Source organism: Desmodus rotundus, chromosome 7 (genome assembly GCF_022682495.2).
Source record: "Desmodus rotundus isolate HL8 chromosome 7, HLdesRot8A.1, whole genome shotgun sequence".
NCBI classification, from domain to species: domain Eukaryota; kingdom Metazoa; phylum Chordata; class Mammalia; order Chiroptera; family Phyllostomidae; genus Desmodus; species Desmodus rotundus.
In genome coordinates, this window is record NC_071393.1 from 24,157,257 (window position 1) to 24,184,103 (window position 26,847).

Here is a 26,847-nt window from a genome sequence, read left to right on the forward strand (position 1 = left end):
CCAACGGTGTCCCGCATTAACCTTCCCTCCCAGCTGTCCCCTGAAAGTGGCTTGTGTGGGCAGCTCAGCCCCAACCGTGGTCTCCTGTGAAAGAGTTACAGGGTTACAGCTCTCTCCCCGCCAAACACCCAACCTATCGAGTCAGATCCTCCGTGGATCCCACTGTTTCCTGAGACAGACAGCCCACGTGATAACATCCCAGAAACGCTCACACAAACAGGATCAGAACTGTTCTGAAGAAGCAAGGAAGCTGAAGCAGGTCCTCTTGTAAAGCAAAACACTCCCCGAGTGGAGAAAGGACAGATATGTGCAGCTGATAGAGTTTAAAAATACCGTTTTTTTAAAACACAGGGCCATCTGAGATGGTCAGTCGGTTGAAAGAACAAACCTGCTATGAGAATAAACACTTCAGGCAAGGTGGATCTCCATTTAGCAAGTCTCTCTGGCATCCCCTCCCTGCTCTCAACACTTAAAAGCCAAACGCGAGGCATCTGTTTTTCCCGCTGAAACGTCCCACCTGGCTGTCGATAGCCTTTTCCAAACACTGGCCCAGGTTTGATCTCTCCCAGCCGCCCGGCCGTCTGAGACAGCCCCAGGAGAGACCATGAACTCGGACTCGTAAGTATATCTCCCACTTGAACTTCCAAAGTTTATTTGGGAAAGACATTCTTAAGTTCTACCATTTTACGAGTAAATTTATCTTAGAAATTCTAAATAGTCAATCCAAAGTCACATACTTATGTTGCCACATTTTATCTCATGAATAAGTGTACTGTTTCATACAGGAACCATTTCTCCTATCATGTCAATGTACCCCCACACTCACACTTGAATAAAAGTTGCCCAGAGACAAGGAATGCCTTCCTTTGGCTCCATAGACCTGCTCAGTTTCCAGTACCTGCCACCGGCCACCACAAGTGTTCTACCAATCACTGCTGGGTCACTTTCTGACTCAACACCCGGGCACCTGTATTTTCTCAGGCCCTTCGGGACAATGCGTTAGAACAGCGAACATTCATACCATGCTCGCTAAGTGGCAGTGCCGCTTTAAGCGTTACATATATTAACGTAGCAGTCCTCCAAATATGGTCTCTGAACCAGCAGCAGCGGCACCTACGGACCGATGAGAAATGCAAATTCCTGAGATACACCCTAGGCTCACGGAATCAGAGACCCCGGGAATAGAACCCCACAGCCTGTGGTTTACCAAACCCTCCAGGTTGATGCTGGCACACTTTGAGAACCCCCGGCTGTGATGAGGAAACTGAATTACAGAGATTCAGCGAGTTGCCTAAGGTCACACGCAGTTGGGGAAAGCTGATGTGCAAGTACAAAGTGCCAGTTATAAAAAACAGTCACAGGAGGTAAAGTCCAGCATAGGAAACATACTCGATAACATTAAATAACTACGTACGGCATCAGGTGGGTAGTACACTTCTAGGGGTGATCCGTTTGTGAGATAGATAAATGTTTTATCACTGTGTTGTACACCGGAAAGTAATATAAAATTTCATGTGAATTGTAATTTAAAGTAAATTGGGGAAAAACTCGAGTGACCTGTTTCCAGAGTCTGAATTCTTTACGATTACACAGTACATACTTCCTTTCTCATGAAGAATGAGAAATGGAGGGTAGGATGTGAATGAGGGTAGATGAGGTTTTTACCATGTTCAATGACCAAAAATAAATCAAGTTGCATTATGCAAGAAGGAAAAAAGTATTGTCTTATTTCTCAAATCAAGGACCGTGGTAACGAAACCATAGGTACTCCCTGAGGGTCAGCTGGGTTTGCTGTGGTCTGTAGCTGCAGGCCACTTTCCAGCTCTAAGCAGCTGTTGTACTTTGGAAAACTGAATTTTAGTCACAACATGACATCCATAGCTTTGGCTGATTCAAAACAAATCCATCCCTGAAACAAAAAATAATTTGACAGTGCGTCATTCAGGAAGGGTGCCAAGTAAGCATCCTAGTTCCTGATACACATCACTGTCTTTCGTGATCATCATAACTATCTGGTTAAAGTCAAATACGGATACCCTGACCTGTGAGGCTCAACTGGTTGGGCATCATCCTGCAAAGCGAACGGTCGCTGGTTCAATTCCTGGTCAGGGCACGTACGTCGGTTGTGGGTGCGAGAGGTAACCGATCAATGTTTCTCTCTCACATTGATGTTTCTTTCCCTCTTTCTCCCTCCCTTCCCTTCTCTCTAAAAACAAATAAAATCATTTAAAAAAATCAAATTTGGACACCTAACAGTTGATGGGACAGACTGTGGTGCTGTGGCCTGGGTGCTCAGTTGAGTCTCTGATGTCAGCCTTCCTGTTCCCAGTAGAAAACAGGCATTGAATGACTCCAGCTGGGTCTGGGCACCATTCTAAGCTCTCTGCCTCCATCAAAAAATGGCTTGCCATCTACTCCACCCCTTCAACAGGGCTGTGGATGGGAACTAGTCATAATACTTAATAGCTATAAAATGTTCATGAGTTCTGAGAGACAAGGAGCAAGATACTGACTTTAAAAATGGATCTTGCTGACTTCCAGTTAAGATGGAAGCATAGGTAGAAACACTTCACCTCCTTGTGTGACCAGAGAAAGAATTACAACTAGATCTCAAAACAAATACCACCCAGAACCATGAGAAAATAAAGCTGTATGGAAGTCTGACAACCAAGAATTCAAAGAAGCCACATTCATCCAGATGAGTAGGTGGGGTGGAGTCATGAAGACGAGCAGAGAGGCAGCGGTGGCAGCAGCGGAAAGGGCAGTCCCACATTCATGTGTGGTAGATAAAAATCAGGAGAGATACTTTGGGAGCAAGCAATCCCAGCCACAGGCCAGACCACACAGCCCAGGGTTTCAGCATTGGGAAGATAAATACCCATAACTTCTGGCTGTAAAAACCAGTGGGGGTTGGGGCAGCAGAAGGATTTTAAGGAGACTCCGTTTAAAGGGCCCATATGGACTTAGAATGTACACAAATCCACCCACTTTGGAATTCACCACCAGGGCAACAGCTGGAAGAACGCCAGTCGCATACGGGAAGTGGGTGAAGTGACTGGAAACAGGGAGAGTGCTGGGCAAACCTCCAGAAGTCAGGCCAGGGGCACTGTCCCCTCCCCAAGCCCTTCCCCCACACAGAGCTACAAGGCAGTAAAGCAGATTGTCCTGCTTGGCAATGACCTAAGCCTCCACCCCACACAATTTGCAGGTGCCTTTTCTACAACAGACCGTGCTGCTAAGACAGGGAGTCAAAGCAGCTCGACCTACTCCACAGAAACAAACACAGAGGAGCTGCCAAATTGAGGAGACAAAGAATTATGGCCCCAATGAAAGAACAGAACAAAACCCAGACAAAGAACTAAATGAAACAGAGGTAGCCAAGCTATCAGATGTGGAATTCAAAACACTGGTGATCGGGATCCTCACAGAACTCACTGAGCACGGCAACAACATAAAGGAGGAAATGAAGGTTACATGAAGTGAAATAAAGAAACATCTACAGGGAACCAACAGGAGAGGGGAGGAAGCTAGGACTCAAATCCATGGTTTGGAACATAAGGAAGAAATAAGCATTCAACCAGAACAGCAAGAAGAAAAGAAAGGATTCCAAAAAATGAGGAGAGTACAAGGACCCTCTGGGACATCTGCAAACATACCAACATCCAAATCATAGGGATGCCAGAAGGAGAGAGGAAAAGAAAGAAATTGAAAACTTATTTGAAAAAATAATAAAAGAAAACTTCCCTAATTTGGCAAAGAAAACAGACATACAAGGCCAGGAAGCACAGAGAGTCCCAAACAAGCTGGACCCAAAGAGGACCACACAAAAACACATCATAATTAAAATGCCAAAGGGTAAAAATAAAGAGAGAATCTTAAAAGCAGCAAGAGAAAGCACAGTTACCTACAAAGGAGTTCCCATAAGACTTCCAGCTGATTTCTCAAAAAAAAAAAAAAAACTTTGCATACAAGAAGGGACTTGGCAAGATATTCAAAGTGATGAAAAGCAGGGCCTACAACCTAGATTAATCTATCCAGCAAAGCTATCGTTTAGAATGGAAGGTGAGTTAAAGTGCTTCCCAGACAAGGTAAAGCTAAAGGAGTTCATCACTACCAAGCCCATTATTACATGAAATGTTAAAGGGACTTATTTAAGAAAAAGAAGATCAAAACCATGAACATTAAAATGGCAACAAATTCACAACTATCAACAACTGAATCTAAACAAACAAACTAAGCAAACAACCAGAACAGGAACAGAATCTTAGATATGGAAATCATTGGGAGGGTTATCAGTTGGGAGGGGGGAGGGGGAGAATTGAGGAAAGGGAGCAAGGACTATGAAACATAAATAGTACGTACAAAATAGGCAGGGAGATGTTCAGAATAGTGTAGGAAATGGAGAAGCCAAAGAACGTATATGCACAACCCATGTACATGAACCAAGGGGGGAGGGATTGCTGGAGGGAAGGGCGGTTGGTACCAGGTGGGGGGTGGGGGCAAAAGGGGAAAAGTTGGGACAATTGGAATAGCGTAGTCAATAACATATATTTTTTAAAATGGACCTTGCTATGATAATTGAGAGAAAGGGCTGAGTCTGGGGGACAAAATAGAGGAAGGGGACAGAGAGCGAGGAGGCAGGGTCAGTGGGCTCCACTCCACTCAGACTATAAACAGTAACAGACATTTTAGCCCTGTCTTGTGTAAGGGGCTCCATTGATTCACAAGGCTCCCCAACAGAGGGATGACGAGAAGCTAAGACAGAAAGGGCCCATTCATTCATGCAGAACACCAGCTCTCCATCCCCATTGGCTCTCGCTAATGGCTCCAGGCTGATAGGGAGGAGGGGATGGGGGAAGGCAGACAGGAGGAGGTAGAAATGAAAGAAAATGATGACTACAAGATTGTCACGAAGCAATGTACAGCTGCACGGGCAATTGCATGCAAATGTGGCTTCCCTTTTTAGCTGTATAGTTAATGTCCTCAGATTCATCTATTTCTCTCTTTCATGTCATCTTCCCCTCCCCTGTTTGCCTTGTCTTTTTCTGGCTACCCATTCATTTTTCATCTTCTCCTCTCAGTAATCTCCACCTCCCTGCTAACACCCACCTTTATTTTCTGGCCATTTTGACACACCTTTTCTTTCTTCTTCAGCATCCCTTTTCCAATCGATTCTGTCTGGCTCTTAACTCAGCTTGGCTACTGACTGTTCTCTCCCACTCACCTGCAAAAGCTCTCCCCCACTCATGTTTTCTCTCAGCTTTATTCTCTTCCTTGCTTCTGCCCTTCTCGGCCTCTGTCTCTGTGTGAATAGGAGCAACATTCAGAGGAAGAGGCCTAATCCTTCCTCGATGGCCCCTCCTGCTGGGTATTCCAGTCACTGACAGATGTGTAATACTTGGAAAAAAAGTTCATTCATCCTTTCTGAAAGCACAAAATCTGAGACAGCGCGGGGGTGGAGAGTAACCATGAGAAGGAGGACGGGAAGAAAACTGAGGTTATAAATAGGATAAAAGAAGATGAAAAATATGTAGAGTATTTTTTCCCTCTTTCTTCTTAACATAACTCCAAGGAAATGTGCCGCAGCTGGAGAAATCATTGGTTGGTCCATGGCTTCATCTCCCTTCCCTACAACCCCACGATCTCTTTCCAAAGGACACCCATCCCTGAGGAGGGCTGGACCCCAGCCCAGAAATAATCATTGCAACTCCTTCATCTGGACAGTGTAAAAGGCGAAGGAGGGGCTGGAAAAGCTCAGGGGGGTTGCCAAATATTTCCACCCGAGGAAGCTTAAGACAGAGGGAACTACGGCTGTCACATTTGCCCCTGGGGCACCACTTCGCCCACGGAGGCCTACGAGTATTTCTGAGCTACAGTTGATGGCCACAAAGATCATCTGAGGACTGGTTATTATGTGCACCATCTTCCCATCCTGCACATAAGCCACCGGTCTGAGTGGCCCCAGCTGCGTTCTTCTTGTGACAATAGAGTAGACTTGGGGGGAAAAAAGTTCAGTGTCTCTTCACCCCATAAAACTGTATGGTAAACTACTTTGATAATAGTGGAGATAAAAAATAAATGTTTGCTTTGTTGTCCGTGACTCATCTTTCACCAGGAATACACATACACGCACAGAGCAAAATGCTGTAACACTTGCTGGGGGTTGGAAGGAAGGCTTGGGAGCTGCTTGCCAGTGCCTGGTTTACCCAGTGTATAATACAGAAGAGTATACATTGCTCTAAGTCTTTACTTGTTAAGGCATCTTGATTCTGAGAGGTTCTCCACAGACACTGTTTCATTGTCTCTGAAATGAAACTCTGTTACCTTTGAGAACTGTGGCAAGGGGGCATGAGAAGTCCTCTTTAGTTGAGAATTTATGTACTTCTCAGCTAAGAAAGAAGAGAACCATGTCTTTTTGCTATGAAGAAGTAACCTTCTAATTTGGGGGCTATGGCAAGAGTGGAGATGAACTCCTCTCTTAGTAAGATGTGACCTGTAGCAAGAGAAGTACCATCCTGAACTGAAAGGATGCTGGCAAGATAAGTTGAATCTCTCTTCAATTGGTAGACATAAGACTTAAACCTACTGGTATTAATAGGATGCAAGAGTTATACTACGCCCTGGCCAGGCAGCTCACTTGGTTAGAGCATCATCCCAAAACACCAAGGTTGAGAGTTCGATTCCCGGTCAGGGCACATACAAGAATCAAACAATAAATGCATAAATAAGTGAAACAACAAATTGATGTTTCTCTATTTCTCTCTCTCCTCAATAAATTTAGAAAATGTTTAAGTGACAGTATCAGTGTTATCACATCTCAAACCCAAGGTGATGCCAAGGACACCTCAAAGATCAATGCCCATTGAGTCGACAAGACATGGGACATAGGACTTGGTTCCATTCCGCCCTGGAGAAGAACCATGCAACTGGCAAGCAGCTCCCAGCCTTCCTCCCAAGCCCCAGCAAGTGTTACAACATCTTGTAACATCTCTCTGCCTGTGTGCGTATTCCTGGTGAAAGATGAGTCACGGACAACAAAGCAAACATTTATTTTATATCTCCACTATGATCAAAGTAGTTTACCATACAGTTTTGTGGGGTAAAAAAGACGCTGAACCAAAAAATTGTACTTCAGTTCATTTCCGGTGGCTTTCCCCCTATGTAACTCCTCACAATTACGTTATTTTTATTAAGTAAGACAGTAATGAAATTTCTTAGGCTAAGAATTTATCCTGGGGAAAAATAACAGATCTTAACCAGCCTTTTTGATATTTGGATATATTAGCATAACCTGCTCTCATGAAAAACTGACCTTAATTTCTGAATCAATCATTTCAGAATCCCCAAATGCAAGCTTTACACTTGGCATTTAAACTAAACCCCAAAACGGTAGCAGGTAAACAAAGGCTAATATTTAATGTGTGAGGAACATAGTGAGCCGCACAAAAGAGACTTGGGGTAGGGACTTGGAACTTTTCTCCATTCCAGTTCTCTGGAGGAGCGTGTCTCCCGTTCGCCAGAGGGCAGCACTGCGACCAGCCAGCCAGGAGCACTGGGAATGTGCAGGGAGGAGGAAGGAGCCGCTGAGAAGAAGGTTGGGGAGACAGAAAGCATTGGAGGAAGGAGCAGCCAGCTGCAGCTGGGCATGAGCCCAGAGGTAGGGAATGATGGAAAGAGAAGACAAATGAGAGAAAGGACGTTCTGCAGGAAGGCTGTTTATCCAGTCCATACTTTACGGCTGCAGAACTGCTAGGCCCTCTGTCAACAGTCAGGCTAACAAAAATGGGCAAGTCGCAGGAAACGCGCAGGAGACAGACTGTTTACAGAATGAAGACCTAAAGCCGCGTCTCCTTACTTGGGTTCATTCCTAGAGTGTACTTTTCCTGTCACTGGAGAATAAATTAACTCAAATTATTGAGAAGACCCGGGGCTTTCCAAAACAGAACAATAGCATCCGGACCCACGTAAGATGGGGCAGCTGTTATTTCAGAGAATGCAGCCCTGATCACATTCCCATTGTCCTTCAACCCCAGCTTCCGTGTGGGGTCCTACCTGAGCCACAGTGCTCCAGGCCAGTGGGGACTTCCTGGGTGGCCGTCTCTTCCCAGAAGGGGTAGCAGGCTCTCTGCGGGTGATAACTGGACTGGAAACCGCAGGCCATTTGCGGATCTTCATAGGAGTTGATAGCTCCCTGCCTCTGCAACCAAGGGGGGCAAGAAATGTAATAAGAGGAAAATCTCTAGTTTAGCCCTAATGGAAAATGACTTCGTATCACCCAACCACAGGTAAGTAGGAATCATCCATTGATGACAACAGAATAGAACCAACTATTGATCACCCCCCCCAACCACCAAACAATAGATACCCATAGTTAACAGCATGGCAGAACCTCGGTCATTTTCAGTTTAATGAATCCTGGCTCTTGAGTTTTTATGTTTTCTTACTCTGAAAAAGCACCATGAAAGGATATTCTTACAAGACTTATTCTAATATCATAGAACCAAGAGATGATCATTGCCAAGAAAAAACAAAAAAAAAGGAACATCATAATAAAAATCACTCATTTTTCAGTTAATCAATGTATATAGGTTTTAATGACATTGATTGCTAGACAGGAATTTTCAGTTTTTCCTAACATTTTGGGACTTGTACCTCTCTCTTTATCAGCTTCACCCAGCACTCTTTAAGAAAATCAAATATAAAGCAAAATAAAAGGTGACATTTATGTAATGAAATTATGTAGTATATGAAATGCATGTAGTAAATGAAGTGTGAGAAGCCTAATATAAGGTAGTTTTTTAATTTTTTTATTGCTCGATTTTAGAGAGAGGAAGGGGAGAGGGAGAGAGAAAGAGAGAGAGACAGGGAGGTGACAATTTCTTGTTCTACTAATTATTGATGCATTCATGGGTTGATTCTTGTATGTGCCCTGACCGGGAATTGAACCTGCAAACTTGGTATATCAGGATAATGCTCTAAGCAACTCAGCTACCAGCCCAGGGTCAAGGCACATATTCCTTTAATCCAAAAGACCCTTAACATTACTGAATTGGACAAAGGGGTTAAAAATTAAGACACAAAAGGAGAAGCAGCAGATTCAGGGAGAGAGGACTTCCTGACCCGAAGGGTCTGATCTACGCTGGCCCATCCTCCACCTTCTTTTTCTGTTTTTAATTCTTTCTCTCTTCCCTTACGGTTTCTCCTCCTCCATAAAAACTACAATGAAGAAAACCAGGGAGGGGGGCACTGATTAAAAGAAGCTGAAAGAACATACGTGAAGGATCCATGAGCAAGGACAACAGTGTGGGGATTGACTGTGGGAGTCGGGGGTGGGCTGGGTGGAGGGGGATGAAGAGGGAAAGCATGAGATGACTCTAATAGCATAAACAATCAAATATTAATTTAAAAAAGAAAAGAAAACCAAACTTCTAGAATGTGATGGGATTAAATTTATCGATGTGAAGGTGCTAACTGATCAATATAATTCCTCTGGTGGTGGTCTCATCCCTAAAGAGTAGCTTGCTAACCCTCAGATCCTCTAACTTCTTCATATGCCAACTGAGCTAAAGGTGCTGAGAACGTAAATAACACCTTTGGGACTGAATGGAGTTATTTTAAGTTATTGTATATCAGAGGCTGCTTGGCCTTCTGTTACCAAGAGGTTCTGGTGAGAATCACAGAATATAAAAGAAGCAATGACAATTCTGCTGGCTGTTTATTTTGGGGACCAAGAGATTTAGGGAAATTGTCAATAAGAACACTCTATTAAACCCATTTCCTTAATGCTGTCTTAAAACTAGTCTTGCTGACATTGTAGTTTTACTATTGTAAATTCCTAAAGCAACATTAAGGTTTTCTTTTGAATCCCCAAGAATAGTAGGAATCCAACAATACTTTGCAACAAACCCATCTGAAATGCATTTTCCAGACTCGCTGTGTGCTCTTGCTATGTCTATCCTCGTCTTTTTATAATTCTCTAGAGTCTTTCTCAAAACCCAATGTCAAGTACCAGAGTTGTAGGAATATGGTTTTGAAGGAGGAATTTTCATTTTAAATGATATAAAAGGAAGCTCTAAGTTGCCTGGACCTGGCTCCTTTACGCAAGCCACGTGCCTGGCTTGCATAAACCAGATCTTGGTAAGACGGCCATAGGTAGTGTTGTGCAAGTAGGACCCGGGTAGATTGCCAGTGGCTACTTTGTCACAGGCCCTGCTCGGATGGTGGGAACCTGGAAACTTGAATTCAGGTTCAAAACTTGAGGCTTTCCCTGCCAAGGGAAGGCCACTAGAGGCAAGGTGCGGTGTGCACAGAGGCACTGAGGGAAATGCGCTGGATCAGTGTGCAGGGGAGAGAGGGAAGGCAGCAGGAGGCAGTGCATTAGGGAGAAAACAGTGACGTGGCACATCTGGGTGATGACAATGCAGCTGCGTGGTGAACCAACGCCCAGTCTTTGACTAACAGTCATGGGCATCAGCAGCCTGCATTTACGGAGCCGGCTTTTTTCCCAGAGCCTGTCCTTCCCCCAACCAGGCTCTGTTGTCAGTGATAGTCCATTTATTATTTTATAAATGGAGCTCTATTTTTAAGGCATACTTCATTTCTAGCTGTCCTCGGTGGATAAAGAGCACCCTATTTTTTAAGAGTGAGGAAATAATGCACCAAGCCTCCCACAAACCACAACCATCTTTGTTTGCTGATGCTCCTGGAAGCGACTTCTGTCACTTACACACCTGCCAGTTTAGAAGACATTTCACAAACTGACCTAATACTAAGACCTGTTTCAGAGGGTATGAAAATGACATTTTTACACAAGAGAACCACATAGCCAGCGCCAATTCATTCTGAAACTGTCTCAGCGGAGGAGAAAGAAGCAAGTTCTCACCTTGGCAACAGAAAATCTGGGCAACACAGCCCCCACCTCATTGCTTTAAAAAGGCACCACCCAAAACGAAGTCCCAGTCTCTTCGTGGACACCTTCCTTTCCTGGCTGTAACTGGAGGTGACTTCATGACTCCCAGTCTCTGTCACAGTTTGAAGGAAACCATCTGACAGGTCCTCACTCATTCATCCCACAGGTGACTCTAAAAAGAGAAACTAATGTGCCTCCCACATCCACTTTATGTTCATTGATGTGCTGAGCGTTGGGCAGAAATGGTCGCATTTAATCATCGTCGTAATTGTGCAAAATGGGTACTTCTTATCTCCGTTGTGGTGAAGAACAACCTGAGGCTTTAAGATGAAAGTACACTTCCAAAGGCCGCACAGCTAATAACATCAGGGAGATAGAATTCTAACCCTGGTCTACTTGATTTCAGGCTCTTTTCTCCTACCCGTGCTATGTGGAGCTTGTGTGGCTCCAGCAGCGACTGCTGAAGAAGGGCGGCTGCTGCCGCATGAGAGCTAGTAGGTGAGTTACAGCGATATGCCTTCATGGGACAATTCCCTGTCATGCCACGTACTACGTTAGATGCTAAGAATACAACATGAGCAGGAAGTGAACTTTATCCTTAGGAGCGTACAGACAATTAAACAGGAAATTACACTGAGGGGCTGTGGCGGGTTCCGAGCTGATGTGTAAGGGGAGGGGTGCAGCAGCAGGTGAGACTCCCTGGAGGAAGCAGATTAAGGTAATAACTGACAGGTTGAGTCATATCGAGCCTAAAACATCTGGTGAAGGGCCTGGAGAGTAAAAGAAGAAGAAGATAATGACATACTTAACAGTGAAAAGGATCATACCCAACAATTCTGTAAGGAAGAACAAGAAAGACTCAGAGAGGTGAGACAGAGAGGAAGGCTGTGTTGGTTGGCCCTGCAAACGAAGGAAAGTCGGGCCCTGGGGGCAGCGACGATGCTCCCGATGCAGGTGACTGGGAAGGAGGAAAGCTGGAGGGACGGGGAGATTACAGTGTTGACGGCTGTGCATACCAGACAGGAGTTTGGCTTCAGGAGTAAGGCGTTGGAGGTCGTATTGGAGGAAGTGATGGGGAGAATCAGTGCGCTCTAGGAAGCTCATCTGATGGACTGGGCGGGAAGGAGGGGAAGCTGACGTAGGCAGGGGCAGTGCCCAGCAGAGCCACACTGGAGAGCAAGGCCAAAAGGGAACACCAGCACTACTAATCCGAACTTACCTTTATTTCATAATAATAATTTTGCATGGATTTTAATTTTTAAAAAATACTGCATTAAGGTAGTATTTGGCTCGATTACTGAATTTTGGGGCACCCCTTAAGTTCTGCCCCATGTGAATGCTTCACTGGTCTCACGTAGGCTCTGGTGCTGAGCGGTGTGGTCCAGGGGTGAGGAGAGACTCACGTTAGAGTCGTGAGTGTAGAGGTCAAGAGGAAGCCAGAGATAGAAGGTTTGTTTTACAGGGAAAACCAATGTGACTTCGTGATTGATAGATGAAGAAAGGAGAGGGTGAATCCAAGATAAAGCTCCGTCTGCTTGCTTCTATAATGACAAAGTGGTGAGGCTGGGCACTAGATGAGGGCAGGGTGATGGCGGAGCACCGGGTGCAGGGGTCCCTAAGGTGCCTGCGTGTTAGGAGCCAACAGGAGAAGGCAGACAGAGTTAGACGGAGGCAGCATGAAGGCTCCAGTGAGAGGACTGAGTCAAGGAAAATGGCAGCTAAAATGGAAGAGAAAGGATCAAAAGGAGCCTGTATAGTTGCCTATAATTAAGAGAAGCAATTGGGAGAAAACAACCATAAAGAACCAAGTAAAGACAGAGGAAGGAGAATAAGAAAACATACAGGGTCGTGGAGGCCAAGGGCAGCTGCAGGCCCAGAGGTGGTTGACAAGTGGCCGTGAAGAAAAGGGTAGCGGCCAGGCAGGCCAGTGGCGGCAGGTCCCCTGGGCACCCAGGAAAGCACACATCTTTGTCGCACCCTCGAACCTAGTGCTGAGCCACCTTGGAAAGAGTACCGTTCTCCCTGTCCTCTCAGAAAGAGACTGTCCTGGACACCAGCCCACAGCCTAAACGCTTACCCCTTCAGGTCCCGGAGACAAATGAAATGAAGCCCCGGAAGTTTGGCGACTCTCAGGACAGTGGACACACAGGCTTATCCCTGCTCGGCTTTAAAGGTGAGCCAGCACCACACTTGCACTCCTCCGCCAGGTAAGGTCTTGTCTCTTGCTCCCGTTTCCCTACCTCCACCTCTCAGCGCTTTAGGGCCAGCGACCCCGGGCGTGGCTTTCTCTTTATGACAACCCTTCACCTTTCCCTGCCCCTACCCTGCCAAACCTCTCACTTACTGCTTTGCTCACAGTCTTCCTTCTCTCTGTCCCCCAAAGGTGCCCCAAATTAGGAAAGAGCGAATAGGGGAATGCTTTAACAACGTGAATTGCAAACACCGGGAGCCTGCCTATCTGTAAGAGTATGTGTGACCTTCTAAGTTTGCTTCTCATTAGCCAAATAGCCTTAAATGTCCAGGCCTTTGCTTCTTATCTACGTCCTTCCTATACTGTACGGGGTGGGACAACAGTAGGTTACAGTTGTTTGTGTGGGAAGCTATACAGTAATGAATGAATAATAATACAAGAATAAACTCTGTGTTTCGCATACTCACAAACGTAAACCTACTTTGGCCCATCCTGTAAGTGTTAGTGCCCAGACTCCATGGGAGCAAATCTGTCTTTTCTTGACTGACCACAGAATCCTAGGTTTTAGCCTCACTGCAGAGCCATAAACATATGAAACACAATAAATATTTATAGAAGCTGCTGCTTTAAATTAAAAAAAAAAGTACACGCAGAGGCAAAGCTGAGTTAACACTGGACGGACATACATGCACGTTTGCCATCCCAGGGTAACTCTGTGTCACTCCAGTTAAGTCACAGATATTCACTCGCTCTAGCGGGAAGACAGAGGATTTGAAATCAGGAAGCCTGGATTCGAGTCCTGCTCTGCCCCAAAGAAGCTGTGTCACCTCCAGCCTGTCCCTTAACCTCTGTTTGCTTCCCGAGGGAGTTTTCCTCAATGTTCTCCAAATTCCTTTCCAACTTCAAGCCTCCTTGTTGCTGATCATCCACATTCTTTCTCCTGACCTTGGGACTGACAGACAGCCTTCGTATGAGACAGAACCACCCTAGGGTGGAGAAGCCTGTGGAGCCAAAAGTTGTCATGGTCATCATAAATGAATTAAAGCCTTCAACTGGTGTGTCTCCATTCTTCCCTGAAACCATACTCAAACACTGTCTCCATCCCATAGTACCTACTTTTCCGTAGACAATAGTGACACTTAGGAACCTCCTGGCTGCTGAACAGTTGTAGAGGCCCTCACGTAGTAGCTGCTCAATAAAAGTCCGTGCAAGTGGACAACCTCTCGACTCAAAACCTTTCACCCCATAGCATGCAGTCACCCCTCCACACTGGGATGAAAACTCCGCAGACTTCTGATCAAGCCTGGGCTTGCTCATCCTCAGAAGAAGCTAGATAACCTAGTGCCTCTTTGTCACAGAACAGCCACCATGTCACAGAGAAGCCCTGGGGCTGCTGAGAAGTTCAGGGCAGAGTGCCTCTGGTCATCGGCAGGACATCGGGCACGTCTGCCTGCCTCCGGAGGGCACATTTATCCTGATCGCTAGGGAGTTAAAAGGGAAGGAAGCCAAACAGAAATGCTCCTTAGCTTAGGGCTTAGTGCGCCTGACCACTCCTAGCAAGGAGGAGGGGGCTTAGGGTGGCTCGCCACCAGGAGAGGCAGGAACAGACAAAATAGGAAACAAACTCTCAAAGGACAAGTTAATTTTAGCCTCAAGGCCAGGAAATTCTTTTTAAAACAATAAGAGTGATGGGCTTGGGCCTTGGTAAAAGGGTAGATTTGACCTGCACAGCAGGTTTCTGAAAAACAAAAAAATCTAAAACGCAGAGAGAATGCTGCAGAGATGAGAATTCGGAATTCTGGTCTTGGCTTCAGCCGTACTTGGCTTCTTCGTGGGCCACAGATGAGGCTGGCCCTGGGGCATCAGTGGTAATGTGACCAGCACCCCAGCTCCCCCTGATAGCCTGAGACCGCAGCCCCCTCCCCTCGCAGCAGCAGGCTCCAGTGAAACCTGGCTGATGGTTGGAGCTGGATGCTGCCAAAGGCTCTGAACCTCAGACCAACCTGGGTGCCTGGACTTGACGATTGCTAAGAGACCTCGGGTGAGATGGTGTATTTATCAGCTTCTGCTCACTTAACGTGGAGCCTTCAGACTCCCGGTGACTCCGGGGGTGATAGCGACAGGCGTCCCACCGTGGGGTGATGGAAGGGGAAGCTGACTCTGATTTTCACTCAGGACATGGGTGGGAGAATGCACCATGGCTAAAAGACTAGGCAGTAATTCCAAAATGGAGTTTTTGTTTCCTAAATCAGGGTAGACCAAGGCATATAAATGTGTGAATAAAAGTCTGCTCTTAGTTCCTACGTATCACTGTATAGCTACAAAGTAACTAAGATGAATTCGGTGGTAAGTAGAGTCAGGAGAGGTGGACCACCCTTCACCTCTTGCCCGTTTTGTAAACCCAGGCAACTTAGTGAACTTATTAGGCTTTAAGTTCCTGCTCTTGGAAGGTGGACTCTGGGTTGTAGTGTGGCTCTGAGAGTCTCTGGACTGTGCTGACTGCACCCAATATCTAAGAAAAGCCCCACTTCCTAGGATGCTGGAAAGATACACATTATCACTCTTTTTTTCTTCAAATCTTCTACCACTAAGAGCCACGGCCATAAATAAGTTCCCTAAACATTATGTTCCAGCAATCTGTCCAGGAGTAACGTCATCACCATCCCAAACAACAAGGAAAAAAAATGTCTTTTTCAGTTTCCATTGACATGCAAGTTTTGTTTTCTGGTTTTTGTTTGTTTTTGTTTTGTTCATTCCCACTTCTCTGGTCCTGAATACCTTGCCCATCGTTCTTCATGATTCCCGGAGAGCAGGAAAGGGCATCTGTGTTAAGCTTCGTAGTGACACACACAGGCAGGTCTGAAGAAGTGCGGGGACAGTACAGAGTCCTCTGAACACTCAAAGGCTGAGATGCTGAGCCACGTGGGGTGAAGTTGGAGAGTGTGCGAACAGCTCTTGGTAAGAAGGCCACTGCTTTCCCACCAACAGTGCACGGGGGCTCCCCTTTCCCCACATCCTCGCCAGCACTTGTCTGTTGACTTATTGATGGTAGTCATTCTGACAGGTGTGAGGTGATGCCTCACTGTGGTTTTAATTTGCATCTCTCTGGTGATCAGTGACGTTCAGCATCTTTTCATGTCTATGGACCATCTGTGTGTCCTCTTTAGAGAAGTATCTATTCAGGTCCTCTGCCCATTTTTTAATTACATTGTTTAGGGGGTTGGTATTGAGTTTTATGTTATTTATAAATGTTGGATATTAATCCCTTATCAGATGTATCATTGGTGAATACGTTCTCCCATTCAGTGAGTTATCTTTTCATTTTGTTGATAGTTTCCTTTGCTGTGCAAAAGCAGGCACTGTGCAAAGGAGTATGGAGTTACCTCAAAAAATTAAAAATGAAACTGTTTTATGACCCAGCAATTCTACTTCTGGGAATATACCCTAAGAATCCCGAAACACCAATCAGAAGGAATATATGCACCCCTGTGTTCATAACATCAGTATTTACAATAGCCAAGGTTTGGAAGCAGCCCACGTGTCCATCAGTAGATGCGTGGATAAAAAGATGGGTTACATTTATGCAATGGAATACTACTTGACCCTAAAAAGAAGGAACTCTTACCCTTTGTGACTGCATAGGTAACATGGAGAACATTATGCTAAGTGAAATAAGCCAGTCAGAGAGAGACAAGTAAGTACCATATGATTTCACTTATATGTGGAATCCAATGAACAAAATAAACTAACAAATAAAATAGAAACAGACTCATAGATACAGAGAACAGACTGACAGCTGTCAGAAGAAAGGGGATTTGGGGGACTGGGTGAAGAGGTAAATGAATTAAGCAAAATATATCTCATAGACACAGACAATAGTACAGTGATTACCAGAGGGAAAGGGGGTACGGGGAGGTAAAAGAAGGTAAAATGGAGATAAATGGTGATGGAAGGAGACATGACTTGGAACGGTGAACGTACAATGCAATGTAGAGATGATGCATTATAGAATTGTATAACTGAAACTGATAAGTGTGATTTTTGTTAACCAATGTCACCCCAATAAATTCAATAGGAAAGAAGAAATAAGAAAGCAGGAAGGAAGGAAGGAAGGAAGGAAGGGAGGAAGGAAGGAAGGGAGGAAGGGAGGAGGAAGGGAGAGAGAGAGAAAGAAATAAAGAAAGAAAAAGAAAGGAAAGAAAGAAAGAAAGAAAGAAAGAAAGAAAGAAAGAAAGAAAGAAAGAAAGAAAGAAAGAAAGAAAGAAAGACATTGCTTCCCAAGGCGGCCCAATTAAACAGCAATTACTCAAGATAAGAGAACCAGGTCTGCTTGCGCAACTGCATTGTAAACCACCAGCTCATTACAAGAGAACTTCGATCTGGTGGCAAGAGAGCTGTTTCTAGTGCAGGGCAGCGATGAAGCAAGGTGGTTTCTCAATGAGGATGTCCCCATAGTTCCCCCTGTAGCCCCATCTTGTCCTGGCAACACCCTTGTAGGGACAATAAGTGGAATCATCTCTACTCTTGCCTCCATGTATCCACCTAACAAAAATCACAAAGTCCAGAGAAAAACAGAAGAGACGGTGAAAACAAGGGAAAGGGAAGTAACTGAAGTCACCTTTGTGGCAGGCACTGGACAAGCATTTTCTCATTTAACCATCACAGTGACTTCACATCTGTTGATTTCACAGATGAAGACACTGGAGCTCAGAGAAGTTTAGTAATTTGTCCAAGGTCACGTGGCTAGGGATAACAGACCAGAATTTAAACCAGGTCTTTCTGACTCCAAAGCCCCAGTGCCTTCCATGATAATTGGCCAGGCTGCATTCCACAGCTGCCTGGCCCAGCACCGAAGACTGTCTATGTCTAACACCTGGGGCAAAGAAAGGCAGGAATGAGGCTGGTCTCCCTTCTGCCTCCTCAGAGTCAGAAGCTGGAAACAGAGTTATGCGTGCATCCATCCGTCCATCCAACCATGCATGATGGAAGGAGAAAAAAAATGTACAAAAGGGGATTTGCTCAAGCCATGAAACAATTGGCAAGATCCATGACCAACGTCAACGTGACACAGAGCTGTATCTGGGGGCAGGGGTGTGGAGCTTACTTTTGCAATGTACTTTGCTAAGCCCCGTGGCCAGATACTCCCCTCTGCTGGGCTACTCCCCTCTGCCAGCACCACACTAGAGAGTCAGAAGACCGCCAGTCCCTCAAGTCCCCAGGGAGCAGCACAGGAAGGAGGAAAGCCAATGCCTAAAGCCAAGGGAGTAGCTGTCAGACTCCCTTTTGTCCCCTCCAAGCTGGCATCCAGCATGTACTTGGGCCTATTTCCACCCCTTATTGATTCAGTGATTATATGTCTGCAATAGCCCTGATTTCATGTCATGCTACTCTGTACAATCAAAGCAATTAAGTGTCTGATAAGTGTGATCCCATTTATACAACTTGGAAATCTTTCATATAATAAAATTCACAAGTCAAAAAATGTTTTGTGTTGGGCAGTTTCTGAAATCCTTGTTTTCATTTAAAAAAAGAAGTTTGGCCCTGGCTGGTGTGGCTCAGTGGATTCAGTGCGGGACTGTGAACCAAAGGGTTGCTGGTTTGATTCCCAGTCACGGCACATGCCTGGGTTGCAGGCCAGGTCTTCAGTAGGGGGGTGCTCAAGAAGCAACCACACATTAACGTTTCTCTCCCTCTCTTTCTCACTCCCTCCCCTCTCTCTAAAAATAAATAAATCAAATATTTAAATATGTATATGAATATACATATATGAACCATATTTATAAGCAAAGAGCATTTTATCTAGAAAGAATGGCAAGTTTTTAATGCAATCACCCCACCTCAAACTTCAAGGGACATTCCCTAAACCCAGAGCCTCATCCTAGGGGAGTCTAACACTTTGGAATACTTATTTCACCTCTTGGGCATCAACATCTTCCAGCTGGTCGGACACTCTGAGAAGCCACTCGTGCCCCAGCATATTGCTGTATCCCCAAGGGCCTGAGCTCTGGGGAGCTGAGTGGGCGGTGTTGTTCCTTCCCTCTGGACAGTTCAAGGTGCTTCCTACAGTTATCTTGGTCCCGGGGAACATTAATCCCCAAGGACCTCCTCCATATGTCCTCTTTGCTGGTGATGTAGCCAAGGACTGGGACATGTTTGATCAAAACTAGGAATGACCCATCCCTCCCATTCCTGTCCTCCCCCAGCTCTGCTGGCCCAATGACGTGAAGGAGAGGATGACATGACGCATGAGAGGACGAGGGACCAGCACAGCAAGGGACTTCCAGGGCTCTGCACAGGCATGCTGAGACAGCATAACAGGAAGGAGCGCTTCCTCCCCTTGAATAAAAGGGTCCCTGACACACAACCCATATAAGTCCCTGCTCAGGTCACCCCCCTCCCACACGATGGGCAGATCACTTCCAGAAGCGTTGTTTCTCTGCCTCCCGGGCTGTGACATCACTGCGTTGAAGGGCTGCCCTTACGAGAGGGAAGCCGTGTCCTGGTTGGGACAAGCTGAGCCTGAGGTAGATAACCAAGTTCTGTGTGAAATAGCTGTTACCTAATACCGGCATCGATTTTACAGCTGTTGCTGAGACTATTTTAAGCATTCTCCCAGTGGAGCAAATGAACAAATAATGCTAACGCTGGCTCTAACTTACAAAGAAAGAACCCGAGATTCAGTAATCTTCAAAGCCTAGAAAATATTCTTACCCTGATTCAGGAGACCGATCCTTAGACAGCTAAAGAAGTATGCTAAGCAAACCTCTCATACCAAGAACACGATCACACTTTGTTTGTTTGCTTGTTTTTAAGTTTTCTCTTTCTCAAGCAACAATTTGCGAGTAACAAAGACCTGTTTAAGCCAGTCTGTACATGCCGTTCCACCCTGCCTTCAAACTTGGCCTGTGGCTACACTAGGCCAGGGCTTGTCAATCTTGCCCCTGCGGGCATGTGGGGCTGGGTAATTCTTTGTTGTGGGGGCGCTGTACTGTGTATTATGGGACATCGAGCTACATCCCTGGCCACTACCCTCCAGATGCCCCTAGTAGCATCTCTGTCCCCCAAGTTTTGACAATCAGAAATAGCACCAAGGACCCCCTGGGGGGAAATTACACTGATAAAAATCCACTATCCTCATGGTTTTTCTTTCCCCCTCCAACTTCCCAGACCTGGGACAGAGTCTCTCTTCTTGGCGGCCCAATCTAAGTAAATCAGAGGCCAGGGCACTGGGCAGAAGGACGTGGATTCTTGGGTTAAGAATCATAGGCTGAGCTCTAGACAAAGAGTCTCCAAGAGACCTGAGAAGACTTGTTGCCTCAGGCTGTGACTTCCTTGTCTGGGAAAGTGAGTGAGGCCGCCTCTTCCACGACATAAATCTTAGGTTGGGATCGAAAGTGTGACTTTTGGTAGTTTCTCTGATGCCAATATTCCAGGATTATATCCTGAAGGCAATTTACAGATTTCTTTGACTGGTTATTACAGCCCAGCCTGAGGTTGAATGTCAGCTGGAGGAGCTGGTTTACAGAACTTGGTTTTGTATTAATGAGCATCATTTACAGATTTGTTTTCAATCGAGAGTGTATGTGAAGCAGTTCAAGGACTTTTCTGTTTACTCCGTGCTCTCAGACGTTGCCTAACTAGTCCTAGTGATGGAGAAACGAGGCCCAGAGAGAAGTTCTGAGTGAATGTTCTGGAACAGTCATTTAGCAGTTCTCTTACCCAATCTTCTGCCTTTGCCCAACAACCCTGAAATATGTAGTGAAAAAGGATCCCACACGTTGGTAATGTTTATCATATATGGCTGTTGGGGGTGGAGGTAAATGGGTGCTTTGTTTTGAAACTGGGAGAAATCATTACAAATGCTTTTAAAAAAATCCAGCGTATTCCGTTGTGGGCAGCGGTCTTTAGTTAAATATATGCACTTTAAGTATGTTGGTTTTTTAATTTCATATAATTTTCAGATACCTTGTCTAAGATAATTCAATATTGTAACTACAATTTATATGCTTAGTACAAGTATTTTTTATGTCAGTATCTAAAATAAAATAAATACAGATTCATGCGGCATTGGTGTTTTCAACAAGTTGTCAATCTTGTTTAATTTGATGACAATACTGGTAAAGAGAATTAACATAAACTGGCTTTTTAACCTCCTTTTCCAAGTCCACTTTGATACATTTTGCCCTGACATCACAATATTCTTACTTATTTGGACAAATCTCTACAACATCATCTCGAAGAAAAAGTCAGTGTGCTTCGTGCCGACCTTAGGCGGGAACCTCTGTGTGGGGACGGGCAGCGCTGGGCCCTGGCGACCTCTCCGGCCCCTTTCGCGACCTTCACCTACTGGGGCAATTTCTCCTGAGCAACACTGACTGACTCTTGGTCTGGACTTCTGCTGAACATGTGTGTGTGTTTAAAAACATATTTCTGATATAAACTCTAATTTCTTTTAGAACAGTGAATGGCGTTTATATGAAAACAGAAGCCATTTTATAAGAAGAGATACAGAGCAGGCAGGAAAGAGAGATGTGTCAATCATCACTTAAACATAGAATTCTTTTCAATACTACAGAAAATAATTTCCATACACATCACATCTTTCAATCTCCAGTGGCGCTGAGATGTAAGGGTTAAGTTAAAGGGACAGTGCTAGAGCTTCTCCAGGGCCTCAGGCCGGGCAGTCAAAGGCTGGAATCGGAACAAAGCTCTGGTGCATTGGCTTCTAGTTAGACCCATGCATGTACTGGGAAGGGCTAACAATAAACTGGTCTGTCCAGGACCATGGTAAGTAGAAGAAGGTCAATATTTATGATGGCTGTGCTTGTACAAAACATAGAATTTAGAATAGTGAATGATACATTGGTTAATATTAAAGTTTCATTTACCCTGGCTGGTGTGGCTCAGTGGATTGAGCACTGGCCTGCGAACCAAGCGGTCACCGGTTTGACTCCCAGTCTGGGCACATGCCTGGGTTGTGGGCCAGGTCCCCGGTTGGGTGCATGTGAGAGGCAACCACACGTTGACGTTTCCCTACCTCTCTTTCTTCCTCCCTCCCCCTCTCTAAAAATGAATAAGATCTTTAAAAAAAATTAAGTTGCCTTTAATATGAAATTGATGAATGAAACTTATGGGATCTCTCACAGTGAGTTTATAAGAAATTTATCTAAACATTTTTACCGATCAGCACACAGCTTGGGTGAGTCTTCCCCTAAGGGCAAGAAACTTCAGGTAGAACTCTTTTAAAGTTTCTGTGCCCCCTCTAATTCTACAGTTTATGAAATTGTCCTATGAACTTATTATCACATTTCATTTCTAGTTTCTAACTCTGTAATTAGAATGCTTGTGTTAGCTTTTATGTAAGAGGAAAAAAATAATAATTTTAATTATGCTAACAATAGATGTAAGGTACATCAATATGTAAAAAACCGTCACCAAATGGCCTGAGCAGTAAAAAAATAAATCTCCTCACTTCCTCCGTTCATCACGTTCGAGTCAAAGTCTCTGAAACAAAAACACTACAAAACCTTTCTCAGTAGATCCATCAGTCTTGGATTTTCACTTTACGTGTTGATAAAAAGACAGATAATTTCACAGTCTAGCTCCTCCACGAGATGCCAAGCTGACTGTAACTTTGGAGTTGGGTCCCTGGGTGCTCAGTCTAGGACAGGCCAGGACACAGGAAGCAAGGGGAGGGGGGAGGCAGGGGAGGCCAGGGGAGGGCCTGGAAGGGGCCCCACTTACCGTCACTGCAGGGCGCACCGCTGAGTAAGGGGCAGGGCCACTCACTGGGGAATCCACAAAGTAGCTCATCTTGTTTCCAGAACCTGCGTGGGAGAAAGGGTTCACTGAGCCGCTGGAGGTACAGAGGTATGGACTAGAAGCCAGATGTCTGAATCTCAGGACCTGCGTCTCCCTAGGAACCATCAAACCTACCTCTTTGTGTTAGAGGGGGAAAAAACCCAAAACTCAGGACGATGAAGTGACCAACACAGCAGCCAGAGAGCGGGGCAGACCCCAGACAGAGCCAGCCCCCCTGGTGGCAAAGGAGCATGCGGAATGAATAGCCTCTGAGGGATGTAAAAAACCAGCAGTGGAAAAGTTTACAGAAAGACCCTTTTGTAGGGTTTCTGGGCAGGAACTAGGTCTTGTGTGTCTTTTTTAGTAACATCCCCCTCCATACATCACCCTCCCTCCACCCAGCCAGGCCTGGCACACAGCTGGCACTCGCACACAATTGTCGCCTACGCCAGTTGGTAAAGGAAAAAAGAAAGAAACGATAGGAGAGAAGAATGCAAAAGCCCCTCCATACAGACAATATTAGCCAGAATCCAAGACACAGAGAAACTGAGAGGAGACCTGGAAAAAGGATTAAACATTATTCATCTTGAAAAAAAGGAGAAGGACTTTAAATAGCTCTTGTTGAGAGCTATTTATCCACAGTGAAAGTCTGAATGACAAGAAAGCTTGAGGAATGTCTCGATGAAGGGATTTTCCAGTGGGATGTGTGTTATCGGGAAAATCATTTATCAGACGCTTCTGGGGACTTAAATGCTTATAAAGTGCGTTACTTCTCACACTTTCATAAATTCAATATTATATACTTTTCAAGTGTCTTTCTTGAATAACTTAGGAAGTTAAATTCCTAGGCCTATCATTCAGAGGACAAATTCCTATTGCTAGGAAGTGACAGCTTCCTAGCAATAGTTTTAGCTTAACTGCCTCCCAGTTTGTATGCGTCTGTCGTTGTCCTGCACCCTTGCTGACGTGTAAAGCCCTCACACACGTCTGAAGAGAATTGAAGAGTGTCATGTGTCTCGTGCTCACTGGTAGTTTTGGTTCACATCCTCGACAGGCAGTATGCTCACCAATGAACATACCTCCCTTCATATAAGACGTATTCAAATGACACAGTTAAACACGTAAAATTCCACCGACTAAGGGCAACCATCACAGAGACACTGGCGTCGTACGGTTGGGAGAAACCAGCTGAAAACCTTCCGCGACATATCTTAGCTGAGAACTGTGTTTATGGTTTTTAACTACAACTTTACCTTTGTATGGTGTCTTTTTCCCAAAAGGTAGAATTTTTCTCCCCAAAGCAACCAAAGCAATGCTAATTTTTAAAAAATTGTTAAAGTAACTAAGACTAACGAGGCTGTTAATTAAGAGTAATTAAGATTTTGTGCCTAGTTTTTCAGGGAATTGATCTCTGCTGCCGCAAAATGGCCCCCAGGGAGAAACCACCCCCCCCCCCCCAGCAGTAACACTCAGGAGCGGGAAAGAGATCCAAGTCCTCCAGTCCAAGGACATGTTGACATCTGCATCTGTGGTCACCGATTCAGAGTTCATTTCTACAAACACAGTGAGGAGCTACCAGACTCCACGCGGAGCCCTGAGCGTGGAGTCAGATTGAGGGGCTTATGACATAGGTCATAGGTCAGCATGGGCTCACCTTCACCGTACCTTCTAAGGATCATCCCAGGGAGCTCCGCATTTCCTTGTACCGAAGCATTCCTTATTTTAATTCTTCAAATCAGGTTTTCAAGTCCTAATGACTCGTGCACCCCCCACTTTAATGCTTTTGATCCACTCGTGGATAAGACACATAAAAGTTAACGTGGATTGTGTCATACTGAGGATGACTTAACCACGGCCACATTCCCCTGGGAAAAGTTGGTGGTCTCCCCAGGGCCCCACAGGGCAGCGTGTACCTTTGGGACATGGGCAGGGATTGGGGAGGGCTGCTTCCTGCGAGCCATCCAGCACCCTCCCCCCGGCTTTCCACCCCCAGCACCCCATGCATCCCACAGTCATTGGTTCACTGATGGCTCCCCTTGGGCACTTGGGAACTCCGTCAGTGAATGACAACTATGTGCCTGCTATGCGCCAGGTGCTGTGTGGGCACTGGAGTCACACTGGCAAACAAAGATCCCTGTTCTCGTACAGACCCTACAGTCTACCAGCTCAGGATAAACCGAGAAAGAAGACAGGCTCCCCTATAACTACAATATCACGTGAGGAATAGTTTACCAACACTGTGGGGAAAATAACTGTCGGTTGGTTCTGCTGGCATGGAGAAGAGGAAGTCATGGGCAAGGGCGCAGTGCGAAGTGTGAGTGGCAGGCCCTAGGAGCCATTCCTAGACTCCCACAGGCAGTGAAAGACCTTGACCCTCTGAATTGCTGCCCTACTTATACAGCTGGAAGAGAAGGACTTTCGAAACTGGCAACTTGTCCTGAAGCCCAGCTCAAAGGCACCGAGAGTTTCAGCCCCAGCCAGACAGCCTCCTCCTCATAGCCACACTCCGCAGAGCTTGGAAAAAGGGTCCCTGGAAAGATGTTTTTTCTTTCCAGTTGACAGCGTGAGGCAGGAAACCTGCAGCCCCCGCATGTGGTACGCTCCGTGCTGGCTGTGTTCTCCCAGCCGGGTGTTCTGTGAAGGACACTTCCCTTGGGGAGAAGCCCTTCGCCCAGGGAGGAAGCTGGAAAGAGGGAGTTGCCAGGGCTCACATCTCAGGAAATAACTCTGGGACAGAAATGGATTACTGCTCTATTACTTTTTGGAGAAAGAAAAAAAGAACCCGCCCTTTTCCCACTTGTAGATTGTGACACAGAGCAGCTGCCGCACACGTAAACCCTTTCAGAAAAAGCAAAAGGAGTGTTTGGGTGATTTTTTTTTTTTTTTTTTTTTTTGGACTCGTTAGCCAAAGAGAATTCCCTCCCACATGACAGCTAAGTGAACATCAGTTGGACCAACATTTTGTCTTGGCGTTCTAAATGTTTATTACCTAAATACAAGACAACTGTGGGATTTAAGACTTACTCCCCAGCCCAGAAGCACCCATAGGCTTCTCTCAAAGTAGAAATGATTGGAATATTTGGTAATAGAGGCACAAAGAGCTGAGTTGAATTTGCTTGCACAGGACCAGCAAGGCTCGAGCAGAAGAATGAATGTATCTGATGTGGCTTTGCGCTCTGGAAGCTCTTGACTGGCCTGTTGGGGCCTCCAGGGTCTGTGTCCCCACCTTACCCCCCCCAAACTCCCACACCATGCATTCAGCAAACTCCACTCCTGGAAGACCCTGTTGTTCCTTTAAGTAACTTGTGTTCTTTCTCACTCCCCTGTGCTTCTCAGGGACCCCCTCCAACAAAGATGCCGGCTGCCCTGCTGCTCCTCAGGACTAACTAACCCCGACTCCTCATGGCTTCAGGCTGACCTCAGAGCTTTTGCTGCCAGGAATTCTTCCTGAGGCACCCCTCACCCCTGCCAGGGCTCGCTGTCCCTTCTCTGTGTTCCCCCACGTGCATTTCAATCATCGTGCCTAACATACTGTTTTATAAACATCTGTTTCTGTTCGCCCCTCTCACTAAACTCTGAGCTATTTGAAGGTCAACACTATGCCTTTTCCATTTCGTGTCTCTGGAATTTCAGACAGACGATGAAGCATAATAAACGTCATTTTTCAGCCCCCAGTTGGGGTGCATGCGAGAGGCAACCAATTGATATTTCTCTCTCACGTCGATGTTCCTCTCCCTCTTTTTCTCCCTCCCTTCACCTCTCTCTAAAAGTAAATAAATAAAATCTTTTTTAAATGTTCTCTTTTTAAATGAGTGAGTGAGTGAATGATTGAGTCTCACAAAACTGAAAATGTAAGAGGTGGGTCTGATGTAAATAACACCTGATTTTCAGATTGTAGAATCTGAATAGATTGCAGGTCTGGAGAAGGACCCACTTGAAATAACAG

General features: G+C 45.5%; 1 protein-coding gene across 4 annotated transcripts in view; it reads right to left on the reverse strand.

Moving 5' to 3' along the window:
- ETS1 (ETS proto-oncogene 1, transcription factor) overlaps nucleotides 1–26,847 on the reverse strand; it is a 127,280-nt gene that overhangs the window by 90,472 nt on the left and 9,961 nt on the right. For all 4 annotated transcript variants that reach the window (XM_053928283.1, XM_045192770.2, XM_045192771.3 and 1 more), the window contains exons 2-3: nucleotides 22,845–22,927; nucleotides 8,053–8,197 (exon numbers count right to left, since the gene is read on the reverse strand). In XM_053928283.1, the coding sequence (XP_053784258.1) occupies nucleotides 8,053–8,197; nucleotides 22,845–22,913 (214 nt within the window). In that variant the 5' untranslated portion in view covers nucleotides 22,914–22,927. The remainder of the gene's footprint in view (nucleotides 1–8,052; nucleotides 8,198–22,844; nucleotides 22,928–26,847) is intronic.